This window comes from Catharus ustulatus, chromosome 3 (assembly GCF_009819885.2).
Source record: "Catharus ustulatus isolate bCatUst1 chromosome 3, bCatUst1.pri.v2, whole genome shotgun sequence".
NCBI classification, from domain to species: Eukaryota; Metazoa; Chordata; class Aves; order Passeriformes; family Turdidae; genus Catharus; species Catharus ustulatus.
In genome coordinates, this window is record NC_046223.1 from 34,800,858 (window position 1) to 34,824,609 (window position 23,752).

The following is a 23,752-nucleotide window of genomic DNA, read 5'->3' on the forward strand; positions in this document are numbered from 1 at the left end:
GTATCCTGACCCCACCTTCAATTTCTTGTGTGTTTTATATCCCCATAATCATGATGGTTTAGGGTAAATTTCCCGAACTATAAAAATATTAGTGGATGGGATAGAAATACATTTAAAATGAAGACAGGTATATAAAATCGAGTCATCGTACTACTCTGACCTATAATTTTTTTTACTTTTGGAGCAGAACAGAAATAGACCATTAGACCAAATAGACCATTCCTGAAGTTCTCTTATTTGCCATGAAGACATTGATGCATTTCACTCTGCTGCCATGAGAAATCTGGGACCTTCTGCTAGCCAGCCTCTGCTTAACACAGTGAGCAACATACACCTAGGAACAGCAGATCCTTGACTTTCTTCAAAATTTCTTGTGCCTTAGTTTGGTTTGCAGAGCCAGAGGATCAACAAAGGTCTTGCTTCTCAAAGCCTTTCCAGTGCAGAAGTCCAGACCTCCTCTTTGTAAAACCTCTGCTTTCACAGGAAATTTTGCATTTCCAAATAACACCTCACAAATGACCTAATGAAATAATTCATAGCCTTTAATTTTTTTCAGGCAGAAATATCATGTCAGCACTCAGATGAACAAAGCATCTACTTTGTGTCTCACACTGACTGTCAAGCAAATTTCAGGGAGACATCCAGAACATTTTACCAATATTTTAATTGAAGAGGATAGAGTGAATTAAAAATTAGGCCACACGTTTTTGTGTCTTACATTCTCTTTTATTTTCTTTCATTCTTTCCTTCAGAAGTTAGTAGGTGAGAGTTATTGTGAGAGGTCAGTGAACCCTGAACAGCTGAACTTGCCTTATGACAATGTCCAGATTTGACAAAAATCTGTGTTTAGTAACTTTATTCATCTTTATGTTATTTTTCAGTGTACAGTAGTAACTTGAGGTGAAGGTGAAGTTGAGAGTCAAGACGTAGCCTGTGCTGAATGAACAAACTCTGAAATCAGTGCTAGCTGGGCTTTTTACTAAGAGGTTCATGCTTTAATCCTTAACAAATCTGCCCTTTATTTCCCATCCATGTCAGAGGATGAATTGTAAATAAATATTTCTTCAGTATCATTATTCTTCTTGCAAGTGGGTATTTCAGTACAAGGCAGATGGCACAGATTATTTTACATTCCTAATGCATATACCTCTAGGAGAGCCATGCCTCAGTGCTGATGCTGGCTGCATGGGTAATGCATTCTCAGGAGACCAACATGTTTAGAATGTATTCTTTTGCACTTTCCCCTGTCGTCTCATGTTTTGCTATGATAGAAGCATTGGCAAATGAAAGGCTTGTTATTGATTTCTGTGGAGGTGTTAATAATTTCTGTGTTACTCTGCATTGGAGTTGCAGTAACTGATGTACAAAATCTGACATCTTAATTATTCCGTGATGGAAAGGAGGGACACTAACCTGAGACACAGCAGCCTAGTAACTCTGGATCTGTGGATTCAAAGCAGCCTTAGGTCACAAGTGAAATGAGTGAGACTGTCTCAGTATAGTCTTTATGGATGTTTGTTTGCTTCTCAAGGACACTAGACTGTCTTCAATGTCTTCAATGTGTCTGGAGCAGATGGAAGCAGAAATCCTGAAAGAAAAAATGTTTTATTTTCAGTATTTGTAGTTGAGCTGAAACTGGAAGTACGAGAAGCCTCAGGAGATGAGAACTCTCCAGAGCTATTGCATCAAAATATACAGCCCAAATGCTGTTGTTTATTCAATCAAAAAGAGAGGTCCAGGAGTTTTGGTGTTTGCCCACCAGTCCCATCCAGCAGGCATAGCTTCAGTTCCCAGCAGTTGCAGCTTTATGCAGAGTTCCTGTGAGCTGGAAATCTCAAATGAATGATCAAGAACATACATGCACCATAGGTCATTTGCAGGTATTTAACTGTGAGCCCCAAAAATCTGTCCATGGCCACTCCAAGTATCACCATCATTACAACAGTGAATGCTATTCCTTTAGTAATAAACAAATACCAGGCTCTTGCTGTCTTTGTTCCCAACCTTTAGCATAGAGGAGACTCTCTTCAAGAGAATGCTATTTCCTAAATAACATGCAACTGACCTCTGCACCATGGAGCTTAAAGGTCTCTTTAAAAATTGTATATTGTGCATTTCTGACTACAGGATTAGTCAGGACCACCTCAAAAGTATTATATATACATCATTTTTCTGTTAAAATTCATATTCTTAGTCCAGTCACAGACAGCCCCATAAGGCATCAGCATTTCAAAAGCTATCTGATGCTGAACAATAGAGTAAATGGCAAGAGCAGAAAATTTGATTTCTGCCTCAGTGAAAGAAAAAATCTAATATGAAAGAACAATTGTGTGAAGTTTGAAGACTTGATTGGTTTTTATTTTACCAGCATCATCCAAAATTGACTTCAGTGACTTAACTGTTATTAATATCAAGTTACCCAATGCCCTAGAAGGCAACAAAAAAATTGTGTTCTCTAATCTAATCCAGTACCCTCTTGTCCCCCAGAGATGGGCCAGGGTTTGTCTGAGCACTGTGCACTTCAAAAGAGCAGCAGTTTGATGCTTGCTGTTGTGGCTTCTTAACAGTCTCCAGTGCTGGTCTGCATCTCTCTGTTGGCAATGGTAACAATGGAGAAGGCTGAAACCAAAAGGAGAAAGAAAAGGGGAAGTGGGAAGACAGAAGTTTGAATTGTAATCTAGGATCTTGCAGCATGTTCAGCTGCACAACATAGTGCAAACCTGAGGAAGGAAGCTAATTAGGATTCCATTAAAAAGAGGAGAAAATAACTTGTCAAGACCCAAGTTACATCATGGTGGCCAAAGCGAAACCTTGCTGGCTAATGTAGCCTTAATTAATTTTATTTTGCAGAGACAGCAAGCTGACCATGTTGCTCCGAGAGTCCTTGGGGAATATGAACTGCCGCACCACGATGATTGCTCACATTTCAGCTGCTGCAGGGAACTATGCTGAGACACTCTCCACCATCCAGATTGCCTCAAGGGTCCTCAGGATGAAGAAAAAGAAAACTAAGGTAAGACAATGTGTAACTCCCTTCTTATAATGATGGAGGACGGAGGAAGAAGGATCGTGAAAGATCATTGACTGGGTATAGCAGTGTGTAACAAAATCAGTAATAAGTTCCAAAGTGCATGTGTTGTATGTACCCAGTCCTAGGCAAGTGTTAGAGAGCAGTATCAGAGGGATAAATGCTTCAGCTGCAGAGGAGTAAGTTCAGACACATCTGTTGTAGCAGGTTTGTAAGCTGACCTTGTTTAATAATATAGTGATCAGTGAGCATTTATTTTCCATTATCCTCTTAGTGCTAATGAAATAATAAGGAGTGAAGCTGCTGTAGACTAAAGAAAATTTGGATTAATTAAGAATTAGATTTTCTATGCTTTGCAGAGAGAGTAGAAGCAAAATAAATGCAGAACAATTGTGTCCAATGCCAGCATTGAGGACCTTTTTATTTCTACTACTTCTAAATATGGGTGATAGATTTTCCAAGAAGTAGAGTGGACTATATCCATTTTTATGTTAGAGAATTCTGGTTGTTTCTGTGCAACTTATGGTGTGAATTGGGCAGAATGAGTGAATTTTATGCATTTAATTTAAATAGGCAAGCTAACAAAAGCTTTTTTGGTCAATTGATTGAAGAGAGACAAATGAATGGTTCAGTCCACACACCATCAGAGCACTGTGTCTCCAGAGACCTCTGAGTGCATGTTATATAATTCCACACACTGGCAGTATAGGGTCATATGTAATGAGTTTTTTGTTCAAGTACACAAATGTACATATACACACACAAAATCAGCAAAGTCTTTGCCAAATATCTGAAATATCTGATTTCCTTGACCAGGCTCAGTTAAGAGAGGTATCTTAATCCATATTTTTAGTACTGTTGTTTTTTTTTTTTTGAAGTCTTATAATTTTGAGTGGGACTCAGAGCTGGGACTTTGGGTTCTCCATTGAACATAGCTATGTGTTTGCTCTAGGGCCATGGATAAGCATCTTCAGAGCACTGTGCCTTAGTTTAGAGATCTTGCAGTTCATATGTGACCATGAATTTGTTTTGTATGCAGTTTGTGCAGGGAGCAGCTTGCAATGCTGAAATGTCACAGACTCTCTCTCTCACGTTGCAGTACACATCAAGTTCTTCTGGAGGAGAGAGCTCTTGTGAGGAGGGCCGGATGCGGAGGCCAACCCAGCTGAGGCCTTTCCATTCTAGGAACACTGTGGACCCAGACTTCCCTATTTTGCATTTATCAAGTGATCCTGATTATTCATCCAGCAGTGAGCAGTCGTGTGACACGGTGATCTACGTTGGCCCCAATGGCACTGCCCTTTCTGACAAGGAACTGACAGATAACGAGGGTCCACCTGATTTTGTTCCCATAGTTCCTGCTCTGCAAAAGACCAAAAATGAGGGCAGGCTGGAGGAAGTTAGTGAATCAGGGCCTAGCACGTCTGAAAGAGACTGCCTGAAATGCAACACCTTTGCAGAGCTCCAGGAGAGGCTGGATTGCATAGATGGCAGTGAAGAGACCGACAAATTTCCCTTTGAAGAGATGCCTGCTCAATTTAGCTCAGACCAGATGTCTAAGTGTGCTGTCTCAAGCCAGCTGGCAGAGCTTAGCCACCTACCAGAGTCAGATAAGGAAGATACGATGCTGGAATGTCAGCATCCTGATAGAGAAGCCAAGGAAAATACAAATACAACACCCAGCAAAACTAGGAGAAATCACTCCCCTGTTCCTTCTGGAGCTCTTAGCAATCTTTCGACTCCTTCTTCTCCCAGAAGTGTAACAGGCAGCTCCAGTAAAGAGCTTAACTCTTGTCAGTTAGCACACAGCACCAGCTTGCAGAGCAGTAGAGAAGGGCTCAACACCTGTGGATTTGTGGAAGGCAAACCTCGGCCAATGGGCTCACCCCGGCTTGGCATTGCAAGCCTCTCAAAGACATCTGAGTATAAACCACCAACTTCTCCTTCCCAGAGGTGCAAGGTGTATACACAGAAAGGAGTCCTTCCCAGCTCCACTCCCCCTCCAGCTCCCCTGAGTAAGGATGCTGCCATGACATCTACTGAATCTTTATTACAGCCAGAGATCCGGACCCCGCCAGTAGGCATGAGCCCTCAGATTATGAAAAAGTCAGTGTCGTCCAACAATGGGGATTTTGAAGAGACCGTTCTCAATGAAGATCAGCAGCAAAGCATTTCCCCAGAATCCAAGAAGGAGATTCTGAGCACAACCATGGTGACTGTGCAGCAGCCATTGGAGCTGAATGGAGAGGATGAGCTTGTGTTCACCCTTGTGGAAGAGCTGACCATTAGTGGTGTCCTTGACAATGGGCGCCCGACTAGTATCATCAGCTTTAACAGTGACTGCTCTGTGCAGGCTTTGGCCTCTGGCTCTAGGCCAGTCAGTATCATCAGCAGCATCTCTGAAGATCTTGAATGTTATTCCAGTGCAGCTCCTGTGTCTGAAGTCAGCATCACACAGTTCCTTCCTCTTCCAAAGTTGAGTCTGGATGACAAACCTCAAGATGATGGCAGCAGGCGCTCATCAATCAGCTCATGGTTGAGTGAAATGAGCACGGGGAGTGACGGTGAACAGTCGTGCCACAGCTTCATAGCCCAGGCGTGTTACGGGCATGGGGAAGCTATGGCAGAACCCCCCATCTCCGAGTTTGCAAGCACCATACAAAGTGCCAGCATGATTTGTGTAAGTGACAAACAGAAGTCAGTGGCTGACAACATGCTTATACTGTCGGAAATGGGGGAGGAGGCTTTCGGCAAAGTGCCACCCATCAAAGGCTGTAAAATATCAGCTCTAGGCAAAACTACTGTCACCATCAAAAACACAGCAAGTCTTAGCAGCTGTGAAGGCTACATCCCAATGAAGACTAACATTACTGTGTATCCATGTATTGCTGTTAATTCTTTCAAAGCTCAAGACGCTGATGATGCTGCACCCGCTGTAACTGCAGACCCAAAGGCTGTTCATCACCATGAAGGGAAAGAACCCACTGCTAAGAAGGTTATCAAATTTGAAGACCCTTGGTTGAAGAGAGAAGATGATGTTAAAAAGGACAGCTCTGGGAGCAGTGATGGACCAAGGCCTGATACAGTCGCTGTTTCAGCTAAGCCTGAGCACAATACAAAACAGTCCTCTGTGGACAGGTTTAGCACCAGCAGTGGGGACACTTCTATTTCCCCAGGCTCTGACAGTCTAAAAAGAATTGTGGATGGGTGTGAGGTGGCAGCATCCAGCTCTGCAACCCAAAGCCCTGTTCATTCCAGTGATAGCTTGAAGAATTGTAGCCTCCCTCGAGGGCTCCCAAAGGCAAGCAAGGTAGAGGAATCTGACAGTCATCTCCATCCTACTTCTACTGACAGCAGTGGAGTCAGCTCTCCTGCCCTTCCCCAGTTTTCTAAGGCTAGTCTTGACAAGAAAATGGCCTCTCCCAAACACTGCATACTTACTCGTCCCAAAGGGACCCCTCCTCTGCCACCTGTGAGAAAATCGAGCTTGGATCAGAAGAACAGAGCCAGCCCCCAGCACAGTGCAGCCAGCAGCACCACAAGCAGTCCCTCTAGCCAGCCTGTGTCCTTCCTGGCCAGCTTCCCCGAGGAGCAGAATGCCAAACAAAAGGGCCCTGGCATAGACAGCAACATCAACAACAGCAGCAGCAAGCTCTTCAGTGCCAAGCTGGAGCAGCTCGCCAGCAGGACCAACTCCCTAGGGAGGTCCTCAGGAAGCCACTACGAGTGTTTGTCGCTGGAAAGAGCAGAAAGTCTGTCCTCTGTGAGCTCCAGAATGAGCCCTGGCAGAGACACCACCATGCCTAGGGCTGGAAGGAGCCTCAGCCGCAGTGCCATGTCCTCACCCACCAACTCGGGCCTCTCTCAGTCTGCAGGTGCCTCCCCAAAAGCCAGCCAGTCCAAGATCTCTGCTGTCAGCAAGCTCCTGCTGGCAAGTCCCAAGGCCCGCAGCCTCTCTGCCTCTGCCACCAAAACGCTCAGCTTCTCCACCAAGTCCCTGCCTCAGTCCATGGGGCAGAGCTCCAGCTTGCCCCCAAGTGGGAAGAACATGTCCTGGTCAATGCAGTCCCTCGGCAGAAGCCGGGGCTCCAGCCTTGCTTCCAAGTTGCCCCTCCGAGCTGTCAATGGGCGCATTTCAGAGCTGCTCCAAGGGAGCACCAGTGCCAGAGGCGTACAGGGAAGCTTGGAGCCGGACGAGCGCGGGGCCCTTCCCGGAGACGAGAAGCCAGCTGTTCACATGCTGCCCTCACCTTACAGCAAGATCACCCCTCCTCGGAAACCTCACCGCTGCAGCAGCGGCCACGGCAGCGACAACAGCAGCGTCCTGAGCGGGGAGCTGCCCCCTGCCATGGGGAAAACAGCCCTCTTCTACCACAGTGGGGGCAGCAGCGGCTACGAGAGCATGATGAGGGACAGCGAGGCCACGGGCAGCGCCTCCTCAGCGCAGGACTCCATGAGCGAGAACAGCAGCTCTGCCAGCGGCAGGTGCCGCAGCCTCAAAACCCCAAAGAAGCGATTAAATGCAGGTGAGCTTGTGGTGGTGGCTAAGAGGGGTGCAGACCAAAGCAGGTTAGTATGCAGGGGACATACTGGCCCTAAGGGTGAGCTAGTTAAATACCAGTTCCATCTCTTAGCTGGGAAGCAAGGACATGGTAAGTATCCTAGACTTTGCCTTGTTTTGGAAAATTCACTATTCCTGTGTGGTTGTATTGCCTTTGCAGTGGAGTCTCCTCCTGACCTCTTCCACTTAGGTTTACTTCAGATGAACAAAAACTGGTTAGTGTTGCCAGTGACAGCCACATTCAAGTATTTATTTATACAAATATTCTTCTGATTTGATTCCAGTAAGGTTCTCTAATATGTATGTTTCACCAGCCCAAGATCACAGTCTTGCTGAATTGCTGTATCTTTTGTGAGCCCACTTCTGCTCCTTGTTTGCTCTGGATGCCCAAAGGTACAAGATGCCCTACATCTGAAACCACTGCTGAGTTCCTTCTCCCCACGTAGAAGATGGAATAAAAATATGTCCATGCCCCTTGAAAGATGTTATCCTGTACCTCAGACTCTTGCCTTTTGAGTTGTGGCTCCTTTTCCCAGAAATTTATTGATAACAAATAATAGATAATATTAAGAACAATATATGGTAACTACTGCACCGTAGCACTTTCATATCTGAAACTTTTTTAGTGATCATGGAATGGATTGGGAAGGCTTCATCTTTGTTCCGACATAATCCCCAGTAGCTTCTTACTCCATCAGGACTTTTTAACTAGATAGCAAGAACCTCCTGGGCCATGTCAAGAGTCAGTGCAGGTAACTCTTTCCACTAGAGCAAGTTTCATAAAGTTGCAGAACAGGGATGGGATCAGTTCATGAGCTGGTCAGTTCACATTTTTCCTGGATACTGTTTTCCCAACCTGTAGTGCTAGTCTTTCTTAATCTACTTCTGAAAAAAAAATCAGGTTTTCATTGGACCTGGTGGCAAAGCTATGTGGAATGTCAGTAGCTATTTATTTTACAGTAGCTGTGTCTGTCCAAATGTGTTTTTCTCATAGCATTCCTAATTCTCCAGCCATTCCACTTGCCGTGATACTCCCCTCTGGAATTCAATTCCAGTGAACAGAGTAATGCATAACTCTCCCTTTCTTTATGCTCTTGACTGTGGTACCAGAAAGAACATGTGCATCTCAGATGTGAATGCAATAGATAACTGCTATTAAAACAACATCCATAAATGCATAGCTGATTGTACCTGATCATGCAAGCCCAGACCAAATGACTGAATATCTCTGAAGTTAACTTTGCATCCTCTGAGAAAACCTCTTTTCCTAGCCCTTCAGTTAAGTGGTACCAAATTGATTGTCCTCTTTCTGAGGAGCTCTGCCTCTGAAAACCCCTTTCAAATATAAACTTTTTAATAATAACTTGCAATGAAGAGCAGGATAATTTCTATCTTGTGGAAAAGGAAAACAAAGCTGTCCACAGAGATGGCATTTGTGGGTGCAAACTGACAACTCGATTGTGTCTTGTGGAGAATCTGCCAATCTAATATGGACTTTTTCCACTGGTCATTTAGATGGAAAAGTTTATCAGGTTCTGTGAAAACAGGCAGCTGTACAGATGAGGGAACAGATTAGATACTAGAGTATGTCCCCTTACTCCCAAAGGAAGATATTTTGCTAAAACACTCTGTAGTCTAAAGAATCCAGAGGCTCTGCCTGAAGCTTTCTCAGAGTGTTTTAGTAAAATATCTTCCTTTGCGAGTAAGAAAACTTCAGGCAGAGCCTCTGGATTCTTTAGACTGCAGAGTTCAAACTGATTTGCTAGAGGACCAGGATTTGTTTACTCTGATGCTCACAAAACTGCTTGTTTCTTTTCACTTCTCTCTGCTTTGATAGAACATTGGAGCCTGGACAAGGCTGGAAATATGAGTGACAAAAGCATTGTCTTTGTGGTGTTCTAATTACAAACAGGCTCCATGTGTGTGTGTCACACTTTATACCAGGACTGTATTTTGGCTCACAGCTTTGGCTTGAAGAGGGAGTTGTGAAGGAGAGATCTATTTGACATTCAGGTTTAAGATTGTTCTTGTAGCAGTCTGGAGGACACACCAGGAAAGAAGAGGCCTTGAGCCTACCTGGTGGAACACTGGTTTGTCATAGGGTGCGCATATGCAAAATTAGCAAGTGATGGTGTAAGTACAATCTTTTCATTAGCAGGGAATATGAGGGGTCCTTGTTTTGGTGTTTTTTTACTGCTGTGTAACATTTGACCTATGTTTTTCCACAAATAGACCTTTTTTTTTGCTGGCCAGGAGATTAATCTCTTTATTCTGTGGTTGTGAGTTGGTTCCTCTCTCCTTCATCAGCAGCATTGCAATTACCTGCCTGATGCTGGACATGAATCTCTGGGGTGAAGGGTATTCTGTGAAGGGCTTGTCTGTGTCCTTGGAAATTGCCTACCCCATGGACTCAGCATAGCCTGGCACATTGACCTCCCTTAAAGTAATTTACAAAGCTTCTCTCTTAATTTAGCATGTCCCCTGATGTGGAGAGATTCTCAGTGTATCATCTCTGATACTTTACTTTTGAGAGGGATTCCATATATCAGTGAGTAATTCCTGTATTATTTGGAATTACTTTTGTATAAGTGCAACCAGGGGTTTTATGTAAATTTAAAAATACCTCAGTCTTTACCACCATCCCTATTTCTAGCAGAAAACCACTGCCCAGAAATTAATCAGGCTTCACTTTCATATAACCCAGCTCCTGTTTGCATTTGGTCCTGCAGCAGTGAAATCATAATTCTGTTTTGATGTGTTTGATAATAGTACAATTTCTCACATGTCAGCAGATTTATGATGGCATAAAACAAGGATTATTAGTTCAATGCAGGAGAACATGAAGGAGGGTTTAAGATATAAGGGAGAATAGAGTTGTTCGCAAATGTATTTTTATTGTATAATGAAAAAATGTGAAGTTTTGCAATCTTTCATCCTCTGTAGCATCTCCTTTCTTGTAGTTTGAGTGTTATCTCTTAAGGAATACTTTTTAATGAAAAAGATAGCACACAAAGGTTCTGAGATCTTAAAAGACAGATATTATTTTAATACAAAGTGTCAAGAGCATTGGACCTTTCCTGATTTGTGGTCACAGATCCACAGTGCTGTAATGGATATGGCACTATAGATATGCTCATTTCAGGTCAGGCAACCTTGTCCACTTTATTTATGATTATTATTAACAGAAATGCTAGCTGTCAGACACGATCAACATGAATCAGCCCAAGGCCCCCGTAAAAGGAGCTATAAAGAGTCTTTAAGAGAATCACCAGAAGATCTCACAATTACTTTTGAAGTTCTGACACATTGGAGAGACATAATTTTTTTCTTGAGATTAAGATCTTGTCTTTCAGTGCTCTTAAGTGCATTATTTGTGTGTGTAGGTGCTTCTGCCCTGAACGTCATACATGAAGCATCAGACCTACACTGACAGCTTTTGAAGTATAAAGGTAGTTCATATCCTTCACTGTTAGCCTAAGGTTAATTTTTGGGCTGTGCCTGGATACCTGTACAATTCACAGCCAGTGCAGTACAAAATTGTGTATGTAAAAAATTAGAAGAAACTAGTAATAATAAAAAAATTCCTTTTGCATTCTGGTACCTATTGAAAAATCATGTGTTTGCTTCATGAAGCACGTAAGCCTTTCCCCTGAACCTAACCTATGAATTTAATAAACATTCCCATTTTCCCAACAGCTAACATTGGTTCTGTAACATCATATCAGCGTATATTGGCCCAAAGTGACTGTTTGTGGCAGAAACAAAGCTCTTTAGCCCTGATCTACCGTTGTACATTTCAATGCTTTGTATAGCTTCTCTTTAATCCACACTGTGGTGTGAGTAATATTCCAGACCCCATTTTACAGATGGAGAAATGAAGGTAGAGAGTGTTACTGACTTGCCTAATGCCCTCAGTCAAGTGAAAGCCAGATCCAGGGTTGAATTACAGACACACTCAGCTCCTAACCTCAACCACAACTGGCTTTGCCATCCATCCTCCTCTGCCCTTGCTGAGCAATGGAAAAACAGAGGTCCATTCGTTATTTTGTTTTTGTGGCAGGCCCTTCTTCCTTCTCTGCCTACAATCATCTTACAACTACGTTGTACTTTGATTTCTTTGCTCACTCCATTAGCTCTTCCCTGCATGAAACAATTGGCATCTCAGCCATATTTCTGTCTGACTCCAGCCTCCTCTCTTTTGGGTAAGCAGTGCTGTCTTTAGCAGGCACTGAAGTGTTAGGGCATAGTTTGTACAGTTACAAGTTGCGGCAGTTATTTATTGTTTTTTAAATCTTCAGAAATTCCAAGTGTGATGGCCCAGTGCCACTCCATGGAAAGGCAGGGATAAGGGTGCTTTTATAACACATACTCCTGTAGGTGATCAAGAGGCGCATTCTGGTTGAACTTAAGTTTTACCAAAGCTATATTTCTATCCCAGGGGTGCAACAGATACAAGAGGGAGGCAGGCAGGGCAGCAAATTAGGGCTTGCAAGATCTGTGTTGTATTCTCTGATGTGCTGCTGGTTTGCTTGATCACCTTGGGCAACTCTTGTAATTTCTGTGGTCTCTTGTTACCAGCTCGTAAAAGTATATAATGCTGGTACAAAAAAAATCCAGTAACAGCAAGGTACTTGGATCAGAAGAATTATCTATCTGCCTTTTGCTCTTCTGGTTTGATTTTTAGCAACTTTTCTTGAGTTTAGTTTGGATGTATGTGGAGAATGCTTTAAAATAATTCTCAGTGCAAAACATGGCTGGAGGATTTTGGAGAGGGAACCTTGCTGTTAAGTCTGGGTCTCACCCACTGTGAGGTAATAGCAAAGGATTAGTCCAGGCTCTAATGAGGTTTATCCAGTAAAGCCAAGTCCTGTTTGCATTTTCATGTTACATGCATAAATGTGTTGTTTCTAGTTTTTTCTGCCCTTTCCTACATATATTTACAGGTTCCAGTCCCTTACAGTGTTTCAGTACTCTCTGTAAGGAAATCTTCCCCAGAAACAACAGAACAGGAGGGTTTCTGAGATCATTCATCATAAACAAGGCATTTTACGGAGATTTCACTGATCTTCCTTAAGCTTTTTTCTTTCCTGTTCCCTGTGAGGTAGGGTTGGGTACCTAAGAAATTCCCCATCCCATGTAACATTGAGTTAGACCTACAGGCTTCAGTCTGCCACTGCTTGCAGCCCTCTGCTGAGATGGGACAGACTTCTGCTAAGGAGTGTGTCCTTTGACTCTCCTAGTTGAGACTTCTTGGGGCTGAGTCTGAGCTTGGAGCTTTTCTGGTGCTGGGGCTTCTGCCAGCAGGGTGAAACACTGAGGGCAGTGATGAGTGGCCCAAGCAGGCTGGGGGAGCAGCAGGTGAGCAGCAGGTGCTGGTGTGGACACTGCCTCACCGCTGGTGTGCACAGGCCCTCTCATGGGAGCAGACCTGGGACTGGGGCATGAGAAAAAGATGTGAGGCAGCTCAAAGACGTCAGACTTTGGGCATGAAGTCCTTCTCAGTAAAGCACTTTCCAGTTGGGTCAGTCAGGGCCACTGATTCTTAACATTTTCTTGAATGTTAAGTATCAGTGAACATCAGAATACAAAAAACCTAAGAGACATTATTGAAAGTCAGGCCAAGTAGAAAAAAGACTGGGGGAAAATTCTGAAGGTTGAATTCCTGAAGTTTAAAGCTGTGCCCTGAATTGGGGTTGCATGTCTCAGAATCTGGAGAACCCTGCATTTATCAGTCCAGGATAGGATTTGTGTGTGTGTGTGTGTGTGTGTGTGTGTGTGTGTCTGCGCGCGCACGTGCTTTCATCTTCTTTGCGTGGGGAACTATCTGACTACAGATAATTAAAGATTCAGCATTTGATGACATTTGTAGTAAAGTTTCATGACTGCTTGCAGCTCTTTCTCGGTATTAACTTTCAACACCAAAGAAGAGCAAATTGCTACATGATTTTAAACACTTTAATAAAAAGATAGACTGTTAAGACATGACTAATTATCTACAATTAGCATCCTTTTTTCTCAAGCTAGTGTGCTCTGGGTTTCACTGGTGGGATGGTTTAAAGATTGAGATTTAGACATTCCTGAAAACTCTATACTTGAACATATTTACTCTCTGGTAGCCTCTTCTATGAAAGCAGCAGAAAAAGCCAGAGGCTGAATCTACGGACTGTAAATTATAAATGTCTGTCTCCAACCAATATTGCAAAGCATCACATTTTGAAACATGGCCAAAATGATAATGACGAAATAAAACACCAACAAAGAGAGTCTGAGCTTTTCTTGTTGAATCCAAGTGAAAAGGAATTTGGTTCATGTTTAGAGTGCCTAAGGCAGAAAAGCTGGGGAGCTGAAAATTCCCTTTGTATCAGAAACCTGTAGGGCACCTCCAACATTTCTACTTTAACTTGCTTACAAGTGGTGGTAGCTAATTGATATCCCGTATTATGCCTTTACCATGACAAAGGATGTTTAGAATTATATGAGTAAATGCTTTGCATGCAGGTGATCACTTTATGCATGTGACTTGCTGACTGGACAGCTCTGGGGTGAGTAGAGGGAGGGGAAGTGCAGGCTTCAGCTCAAATTTTTTTTTTTTTGTTCATTAAAACAACAGCATTGATTTTCCCAGGTCAAAGCCAGGCCATTTCATGCAGCAAATCTGTGTTGAAAGGGATCAGAGTAATAATTTTTTACACGCTTGACTACTGCATGCCAGCACTGAGCTTTCAGCCACATGAACATAGGAATGATTTAATAGAGGAAGTGGCAGCAGGCTATTGTGTGCAGTGAAGGCTCCATGTAACATGCATGACTGAGTCGTACACCATTAGGCTGGGTGTAAATAAAACCTGCTCCTGACACTGCCACAGAATTGGCTCACTGGAATGCCTCCACCACTGTCCTGTTGGGAGCTAATATTCTGCCTTTAGAACCCTTCCCCCTCCAGCCTCTGCCTTTGCTGTCCAAGTGACTGGAGCAGCTCTTCAATGAAGTACTGTAGTAATAAAGTCAGCTACTTAAATAATGCCACAATGCTGACAAACCTGTTAAACCAAAATGCATCCTGAATAGAGAGAATTGTTTAGAAGAGACTCTGGTTGGGTTTTCTTTGCTAGGAATTGTGGGTGATGTGCATCCTCCCTGGAGCATCTCCCAGATTACTTGTCAACCTGCCATACTGCAGGAGGGCTGCTTTCTGATCTGGTTTCAGCAGTGCTCATTCACCAGCTCTAAACTGCCCTGAAAAGCTTCTTTTAAAGTAAGACAATCATTCAGAAAGCAAGGTTAAGAAGTAAACTGGGTAGATAGAAATGAACTGTGTTGATAGAAAAAAAAATAGAAGTTGTCTATACATCAGTGTATTACTTTTACTAGTAGAGAAACAACATATCTGCCATAGGTGTGGATGGAATATTATTAAAAAGCATTGCTTTATTCTGATAAACAGGAAACAAGTAATTTCTTGCCTCAAGTGTCCTTGATACTTCTTATCAATTCACAACAATGGGCTTACATAACTGTCAATACTGAATATTGCCTGAATTATATTACAGTGAGATGGACATAGAAAATTTTCTTCTGAATGATGGATCCTCTCAGTGTATCCTATTCCAGGTGTTTGGGTGCAACATGGTCCTTTCTGTGCAATCTGTGTAAAGTTGTGAGGATGTGTGATTGCTGTTTAGATTTTATGGCAATATAGGCCTTGGTTCTTTGGTGTTTGGAGTACAGACCTCAAGATGGGCACCCTAAATACTTCTGATGAAGTTCCCACACCATCAGAGGGGCTTTCCACTTGAAAATACTGGCAATGAGTTCCCCTTCAGGAGGGGAACTGTGCAAAATGTATGAAAATCCATGAAGTGAATAGCTGTGTGCTATGCACTGGGCAAAGTGCACTATAAAATAAACTAGGAGAAAGGAGGTCAAAGGAAGTGGGAGGAGTTGGTTCAGTCATGGACAATTGACCATAAGGGCAGATCCCACTAGGAAATGAGAGGCAAAGTCAGAATCACATTTTGAACTCAAACAGAGCAGGAGCCCTGTTGTCAGACAGTGGGGAGCAGCAGAGGAAATAGGATAGATAATCTTTGCTAGTAAGAAAAGTTTGATGCTACAACTGACATTGGTGCTATTGCTGTTGGAGCCACAGAAGGAATAGTGTGACCTTAGGGGTACTGCTCTAATTAGTCAGGTCTGGTTTTTGTAATTTCCTTGGACTGTCTGGTGAGAAAAACCAAAGTGCCGAAGAACAAGTTCTGTATAGAAAGGCATTTTACATCCCGTAACATTAAATGCTGTGAATAGCTTTGGCTCTGCATCCTGCCTTTGAGCACACAGTATAAATTTATGAAATGATGTTATATCAAGTTATATCAAGTTTCATTTTCTGTTTGAAACACCTTGAAATTTCTAGAAGAGCAGTTGTTTTGGATCCCATTTGGACATACTCTGCTTAGAAGAGATACGCATCAAGCCATTTTTCATTAAGATTTTGTACTTGCAGTTTTTGCCTTTACCTTTTTCACAGAAAAGATGCTCAATCTGGAATGTGTGCTTGGAAAGCAGCCTAAGGGGAACACTCCAAAATATACAGTACTTAAGCAAAACCAGACTTTTTAGAACTTTTACCCTGGTCAACACACACTTTTATGAGCACACATCCTTTTGCAGTTTGGCAATTTTTCTGAGGTCAGTGTGCCTTCTTATTCTTAAAGTTACCCTCACATATCTTGGTCTGCATTTCTCATACCTTAAGGCTCCTCTGGGCTTACCTTTGCTGAAATATATTGTAGCTTCAGTGCCATTCTTCAGTCAGATCTACTTTTACACTGTATACCTTCACTCCTGTGCTACTCTCTTTATCTTAAACTTAACCTGGCCAAATCTTAACCTGTAGCTTGAAGTAGAGGAATAAATCTGTTAGCAGAAGCAATTCTTGTACCCTGTGTATTTTCATGGCTATTATTCACACTCAAGCTAGGTTCAAGAGGGTTTATTCTGAGAGTGGGTAAATTCAAACTAAGTGAAAAACACATCCTTCAGGGCATTTAGCAAATGGCATTTTGCTTTACATACTGCATGGTCGTAAATGAACATGAAGTTATCTTACCCTGGGTTCATCTTACTGGGTTTCTTTCAGATTGATTTTTGGTATAAATTTCTTTTTTGAATGGAGGAATGAATTCTGTTTACATGGTGGGAGGGTCAGCCATTTTGCCAGGGTGGAGAGGTGGGAGGGTGCTGAGATGTGCTCCTCTTGAGCTCCCTGGCTGCCCACTTGCTTCATAAGTCATACATGGGGAATAAAGGAGTAGTGTGCTGTAATTCCCACAAAGCATGTTATTTATTACACAGTCAAAATTGATCAGATCCTAACTCCATCAAGTGCACCCAATAAATTTGGGACTTCAGGTGGATATTTTCTTTATGAATGGAAAACTGTATTAATTTTAGCAATCTAATTGTTGTGTGTTGTTATGGATGAGCGAGCTGTCAGCTGCTTTGTGATATTTACCCCAAAGCTCTACTTAGGCTGTACCTACTTACTGATCCCAATTAAAGTAAAATAAGATAAAAACCAGAGACTAAATGGAGAGATCAGTGGCAGGAGTCTCCTGTCAAATGGCACCACTATTTTCTGTGCCTGGGCTAATAAACAGCCTATTAATCAGTGCATGTTAAGAACAAACTAGATCCAGTTTTACTGCACTGGAAAGAGGAAGAAGATCTTTCATTTTAATTTCTCTTCAAAGCACTCTATACCTCAGATAAATCATCCTGTGTCAGCCTTGAAGGCGCAGATAAACCAACATCTCCCTTTTCCTTTCTCCTCTGTATCTCACATAGCTATACCCCCTGGAAGCCTCGTGCAGGTTGCCTGTGTCCCAGAGGAGCCCCTTGACCCAGAGGAGCCCCACCCTCTGCCAAGGGGTGGGAAGGTGGCTGTGGGAGGCAGCTCTGCCCTGCTGCGTTGCCCCAGTGCACCAGGAGCTGCAGCCTGTCCTGTTGTCATAACCCCCAGGCAATCCAGACACGAGCTCTGGCTAGAAAAACACAATGAGTTAATGTCTCCCGCTGCTGCTGCACTCTCAGCTGCCTGTCTCCCAAGGGCTAAGCTCTGTTAAAGGAAGCCTCAGGATGGAGCCCTTCTAGATCACAGGCTTCTGCTTCCCATTGAGCCAAATGGATATGAATGGGAATGAAATGCAAAAAATTTTACCATCATTCCTCTACTTCATTCCTCAGCAATCTGTTTTGCTTTGCTCCAAGCTGTTCTTGTGGAAACGTGCATGGGAACCATCCACCTGCATTTCCAGATAGTCTTGGACCTATACTTTGACTCTGGCTGGAGATAGAGTTTTTCCAGTGGGGTGGTTTAAAAGTGCAAGAAGCTGGTTTTAACTGCCACAGTGGGAAAAAGAGGAAGAAAATCAAACATCAGGGAAAAAGGCACTACCTTAGTCATAATCCAGCCATGCATGGAGAGTTGGGCAGAAGGAATTTCCAGTCTGCTCAGCTGCTTCCTTGAAATGCTAGAGCTAGTCTGAAGGCATGTCAGGAAAGGAGATGTGACCATTATTGTGGGGTAGAAAGAAAAAATAATTAACAGCACTGGGTGCATTAAACAGAAGGTCAGATCTGATGCTTGTAGATATGACTGGCTCTAAAAGTTGTTGAACGGCAAAGAGATTGTATTTACACTCAGAATTTGAGAGACTCTTTCTGTGAGACACCTTGGCCAAAAGCCTCAAAAGTGTTAAAAAACATATTTAATGCCTGAATCTTTTTGATCTTAAGAGACACTAGGATGATACTCAGGCCCCTTCCCACCAAGGCAAGCAGAGGACTTGTTTCCCAGGAGGGGCTGAGCCTATTTCAGCTCTCTCCCTGCATGTAATAAAATTATATAGTTCAGCATGCTCTCTCACCTCCCTTCAAGTATGCAGCTGCTCCCAGCATTTGGTTACCTTTCTTTAGCACTGCTGACAAGGGTCACCCTTAGAATCACAGTTTGTTGGGGTCTTCCCAAACTGTCTCTCTCGTTGCTCTCAGTTTTCAGCTATAGTAATGGGTCAGGTCTTGCTTTTCCTTTTATCAAGATCTGACTCTTCTCTTGATCAGGCAGTTTAATCTAGAGATTAACTGAAATGCATTCAAGGTAAGGGAATGCTGACATTGTCTTTCAGTGACTGGTACCGCAGAACTAAAATAACTCTTGCTTGCTGGTATTTGTAAGGCTTCATTTGTTCTGGCATAAGTTTTTTTGCTGGGCTGCAGTTTGAGCAATAAACACAACTATGATAAGTGTCATAGGATGGCAGTCTTAGGTTGTTTGGTATAAAGGGGCCTTGTAGAGCTCCCTGTCTGCCCAGAACTCTCTGTAAATCAGCTCTGGCTATGCTCTCTTTTTCTTGCATTGGGTTATCTCAGATGTATCCAAATAAAAGCTCTGTAGACTAGGCTTTCCAATAGACCATTCTCATCCATTTTAAAGCTAGAATTTACAGGTTAATTACTTGTCTCTAACATAGACCTGCTGTTTTCTAGCACAGACTGCTGTATTCAGAAATCGTGGGATATCAATAGTTCTCAAAGTCAGCACAGAATCAGACTCCCATGAATGAAACTATGCATTACTTTTTTACTTGAAAATCCAGATATCGATAGGGTTTTTTTTAGCCTTTATTGAAACACCAAGCTGACAGACATGTTGAAACTATTTACATTCAAGTCTCAATAAATAATGCAGGAAATCATTCCTATAAATCATTTAATCTTGTTTTTAAAATAAAATCTGCATCATCATTTGGCATCTCTTCGCTGCTGGCTGGCATCATTTATGTACTTGCAGCCAAGAAAGCCAGTTAATAGTTTCATTCAAACTTGCTGGCTCTGGCTTTTGTTTTTGGCTTCCCTCATCCTTTTTATTCCTGCTGTGTCCTAGGGAAGACCCTGTGTCAGCTACAAAACTGTTTGGTTTGGTTTGGTTTGGTTTGGTTTTTTTTAAACCAAACCATTGCTCTGATTGTATTAAACCAAACAAGGAAATGCAGTAAGTTGGTTTTATTTTTTTTGTGTGTGTTTTTGTTCTTTCTCCCAGCAAACCACTGCTATTAGGCCAGGGACATACATTTTCCTCCCTGCTCTACAGCAGAGCTCTACTATAAGCTTGGAATCTTATGTGACAGACACTTTGCAGAACCTGGTTAATGCTTGTCCTTTGTTAGGGTCAATAGCAATAAAGAGATAAGAAAGCTAGGCTACACCAGTTTATCCTAGTCACTAGTGGTGTCCCTCGGGGGTCTGTGCTGGGGCCAGTCCCATTCAATATTTTCATTGATGACATGGATGAGAGTGTTGAGTCTTTCATCAGTAAATTTGCAGATGACACTAAGCTGGGAGCGTGTGTCGATCTGTTGGAAGGCGGGAATGTTTGGATGGATGGACAGAGTCCAGTGGGATGAGATTTAATAAATCTAAGTGCCGTGTCCTGCATTTTGGCCCCCTCCAACATTACAGGCTGGGGATGGTGTGGCTGGACAGTGCCCAGGCAGAAAGGGACCTGGGGCTGCTGGTACAGCTGGCTGAACATGAGCCAGCAGTGTGCCCTGGTGGCCAAGAAGGCCAATGGCATCCTGGCCTGTGTCAGGAACAATGTGGCCAGCAGGAGCAGGGAGGTCATTCTTCCCCTGTACTCAGCACTGGTGAGGCCACACCTTGAGTGCTGTGTCCAGTTCTGGCCCCTCAGTTTAGGAAGGACGTTGAGATGCTTGAATGTGTCCAAAGAAGGGCAACGAGGCTGGGGAGGGGCTTGGAACACAAACCCTGTGAGAAATGACTGAGGGAGCTGGGGTTATTTAGCCTGGAGAAGAGGACACTCAGGAGTGACCTTATCACTCTCTACAACCTCCTGAAAGGTGTTTGTAGTCAGGTGGGGTTGGTTTCTTTCTCCAGGCAGCAACCAACAGAACAAGAGGACACAGTCGCAAGCTGTGCCAAGAGAGATACAGGTTGGATATTAGGAAGAAATTTTTCATGGAAAAAGTGATAAAGTACTGGAATGGTCTGCCCAGGGAGGTGGTGGAGTCACCACACCTGGATGTGTTTAAAAAAGACTGAATGTGTCACTTGGTGCCATGGTCTAGTTGAGCTGTCAGGGCATGGGTTGGACTTGATAATCTTGGAGGTCTCTTCCAACCCGTGATTCTGTGATACTGTGGTACTGTGGTCCTGCTAGCTTGGGTCCTTCATCAGCTTACCTGTATGTGCTGAGACCTCACCAATGGCGAGAAGACACAGGCTCTCTGACCTTCAGGGTCCCTGTGCCCTCTGAGTGTCAAATCCTGGCATCAGGCACCAAGGGACACTGAGGGTGTCATTCATGGTGAGTGGGTACTGCACACTGCAGCTACAGCTCCCATGGCCTCCCTGGGTTTTCCCCTCATTTTTTTCTATGTCTGAGAAGGCCAAACACAATCATTTGTGGACTTCTCTGCAGTGGGAAGGAGAAGAAATAACTGTGCTAGCATGCCATGGCATTTTCTCTGCAGGTTCACAGAGGAGGAGGCTTATTCCAGCTTTGTCCCTTGACACGGCGTCCCCAGCAAGGAAGCCTGCCAGCAGCCCCGGGGTGCGCTGGGTGGATGGGCCGCTGCGGAGCGGGCAGAGGGGGCTGGGGGAGCCCTTTGAGATCAAGGTCTATGAGATAGACGACGTGGAGAGGCTCCAACGGCGGCGAGGTGGGGACAGCAAGGTGAGTATTGTGCATCTAATCTCTTGGTGGGCGTAAACTGCAAAGGGCAGCACTTAAAACATGAGATTGGAAGGAGTATCTGAGATTGAGTATTTTAGAGTAATGATGGATTGTAGACTTCATTATTATTTTAAGGCAATTTTTCTTCCTAGCCTCTGACACTTGTTGAAGCTATTTGTGATGTTTGGAGAAACTTGTTGTAGTGGGATTTCCACTGCACGTCACCCACAGCAGATTTGTTTACAGAGGAGAATGAGAAATGGTGTTGAGACCTTCATACAGGCTTGGATGAGGATAGTTCTGTTACTGGAATTGCTTCCACACTAGCAAGGGTAGCACAGGCCTCAGATGGTTTCATTTGCTGCATGTCTTGGTGGCTGCTGCCCCTCAGGAGTCATGTGAGGCCAGGCTGGCTGTCTCCAGCACTGCACCTCATGCTGTTACTGTGCCCCAGAGCTTTACAGATAATACATCTTCTTTATTAATGACTGCAAATTGCCAGAGCTTTTCATAACATACTCCCTTTGTTTAAGGATGTTTCAAATTTGATACTGCTACCAGTTCTCTTATTTTAAAATATGACTAATGCATTACTTATGCACCAAGCACAGGGGTGTATTTAGGCTTTCAATACAGCAAGCAATGGATTTCCTGGTCCCAAGAGCTTAGATTTTCTTAGCCAAACTGTGGTGAAAAAAAAGAAATGTTTTCCTACAGTTAATCTGATTTCAAGATGCTGCCTGTTATTAATTATTATGGTTTATTATTAACTACCATTGCAAAGTCTCCAAAGCTCACTGATGGAAAACATGAAAACCAAACAAAAGCAATAAAAATAAAGCAGCTGATGGATGATTTCATGCAGTGATTCATTAGCTTCCAGAATAAATGGCTCGTTGTCAGTGTTATTGATTGGAAGATGATTTCACTGAATGGACCTGTGTATTTCTTCTCCCCTTCACCTATTCTTCCCCTGCTTCTTTTTCCTGGCTGGCAGGAGGTGATCTGTTTCAATGCCAAGCTGAAAATCCTGGAGCATCGCCAGCAGAGAATTGCTGAGGTCAAGGCCAAGTATGAGTGGTTAATGAGAGAACTGGAGGTGACCAAACAGTACCTGATGCTGGATCCTAATAAGTGGCTCAGTGAATGTAAGGGCATTGTTTTATTGCCTGAACTCATAGTTTGGTTTATTTAATAAGGGGAATGGAAGGAAGCGGAAATGTCTGGTAAGAGTGAGATGTAAGCTACTGTTTGTAAACTAAAATGAACCAACATGTGACCTAAGGGCAAGCTTTAGATTGACTGTCTTTCTAGAACTAGTTCCTATAATTCTTATTAAATGTTAACAGTGGAACTGAACAATCTTTTTTTGCCTGAGAGCTGAATGTTGAAATGGCACAGCATTCTAGTGGTGGATGTTGCCATTGGTAGATTAACATTCACGCGTTTCAGTCCACAGCTCCTGAAAATGAGATTTTTTTTTGGCCTCAGATCACTCAAACATATGAGCAACATTATAAATCTGCTCTTCTACCACAAAAATAACACTGTGGAGCAAACTTGTCCCTTGGCAGCAGTGGGCTTACATGAAATGAAATGAAATTTGGCCCATTTTTTATAACGATAGATGTGTAAAGTTCAGAGAGCTTAAAGGGCATTCACATTCAAATGAAGAAGGACTTCAGCACTAAGGAAAAAACCATAAAGAGTACTGCAGTAGTTATACAACAGTTTTTAGTATTAGCAAGCAGACAAGTTCATATCAAAGAGTTCTAGAAAAAGTTCCACTATGTGCAAAAATTTATTTAGGATAACTACAAGTAGCAAAAGTAGGCTAGGTTTGTTCCCTTGGAACATCCTAACTCTTCCTTTGACAGCTGCTTTAAGTTGATACCAGATTGGTACATCCTGCAAAACAACCACAGTACAGGTTTCAGGAACACTATAAAGGAAGAGGGTTAAAAAGGACAGTTTTAAAGAGAGAGAGAATTTACTATGCATTGCTGTGTGAGGCCTTTGCTTCTAATTCCAGTGTGGTAAGTGCAGAAAGCCTGAAGGGTTGCAGAGACCTCAGGAACCAGTTAAGATGGGCAGTGATGGCTCAGACAATGTATCCCACACTTGGCTTCCATGGAAGCTGCTGGGCATCTGCGTTGGAGGGATTGATGTGTGTGCCTTGCCTTGCCTTGCCTTGCTGGAGTGGTCTAGTGGGAATCACATAGAATAGGGAGAGGTGTGAGGAACAAAAAACCTAGAGTTTGTTTTGAATTCCAAGTTCTGAATTCAACAAAGGGATTGCCCTCCCAGGAGACAGCAGCTATTTAAAGCTCTTTCTGGTCAACAGAGTGTGTGAGAAAGTCAGGACATGCTTAGCATTCAAAATTTGCTAGAGGATGACGGAGCATGGCAA

At 43.1% G+C, this 23,752-nt stretch overlaps 1 protein-coding gene across 1 annotated transcript in view; it reads left to right on the plus strand.

Moving 5' to 3' along the window:
• KIF26B (kinesin family member 26B) overlaps positions 1-23,752 on the plus strand; it is a 284,770-nt gene that overhangs the window by 254,325 nt on the left and 6,693 nt on the right. The window contains exons 11-14 of the mRNA XM_033054728.1: positions 2,851-3,013; positions 4,128-7,554; positions 21,140-21,342; positions 22,340-22,490. Coding sequence (XP_032910619.1) covers positions 2,851-3,013; positions 4,128-7,554; positions 21,140-21,342; positions 22,340-22,490 — 3,944 coding nt within the window. The remainder of the gene's footprint in view (positions 1-2,850; positions 3,014-4,127; positions 7,555-21,139; positions 21,343-22,339; positions 22,491-23,752) is intronic.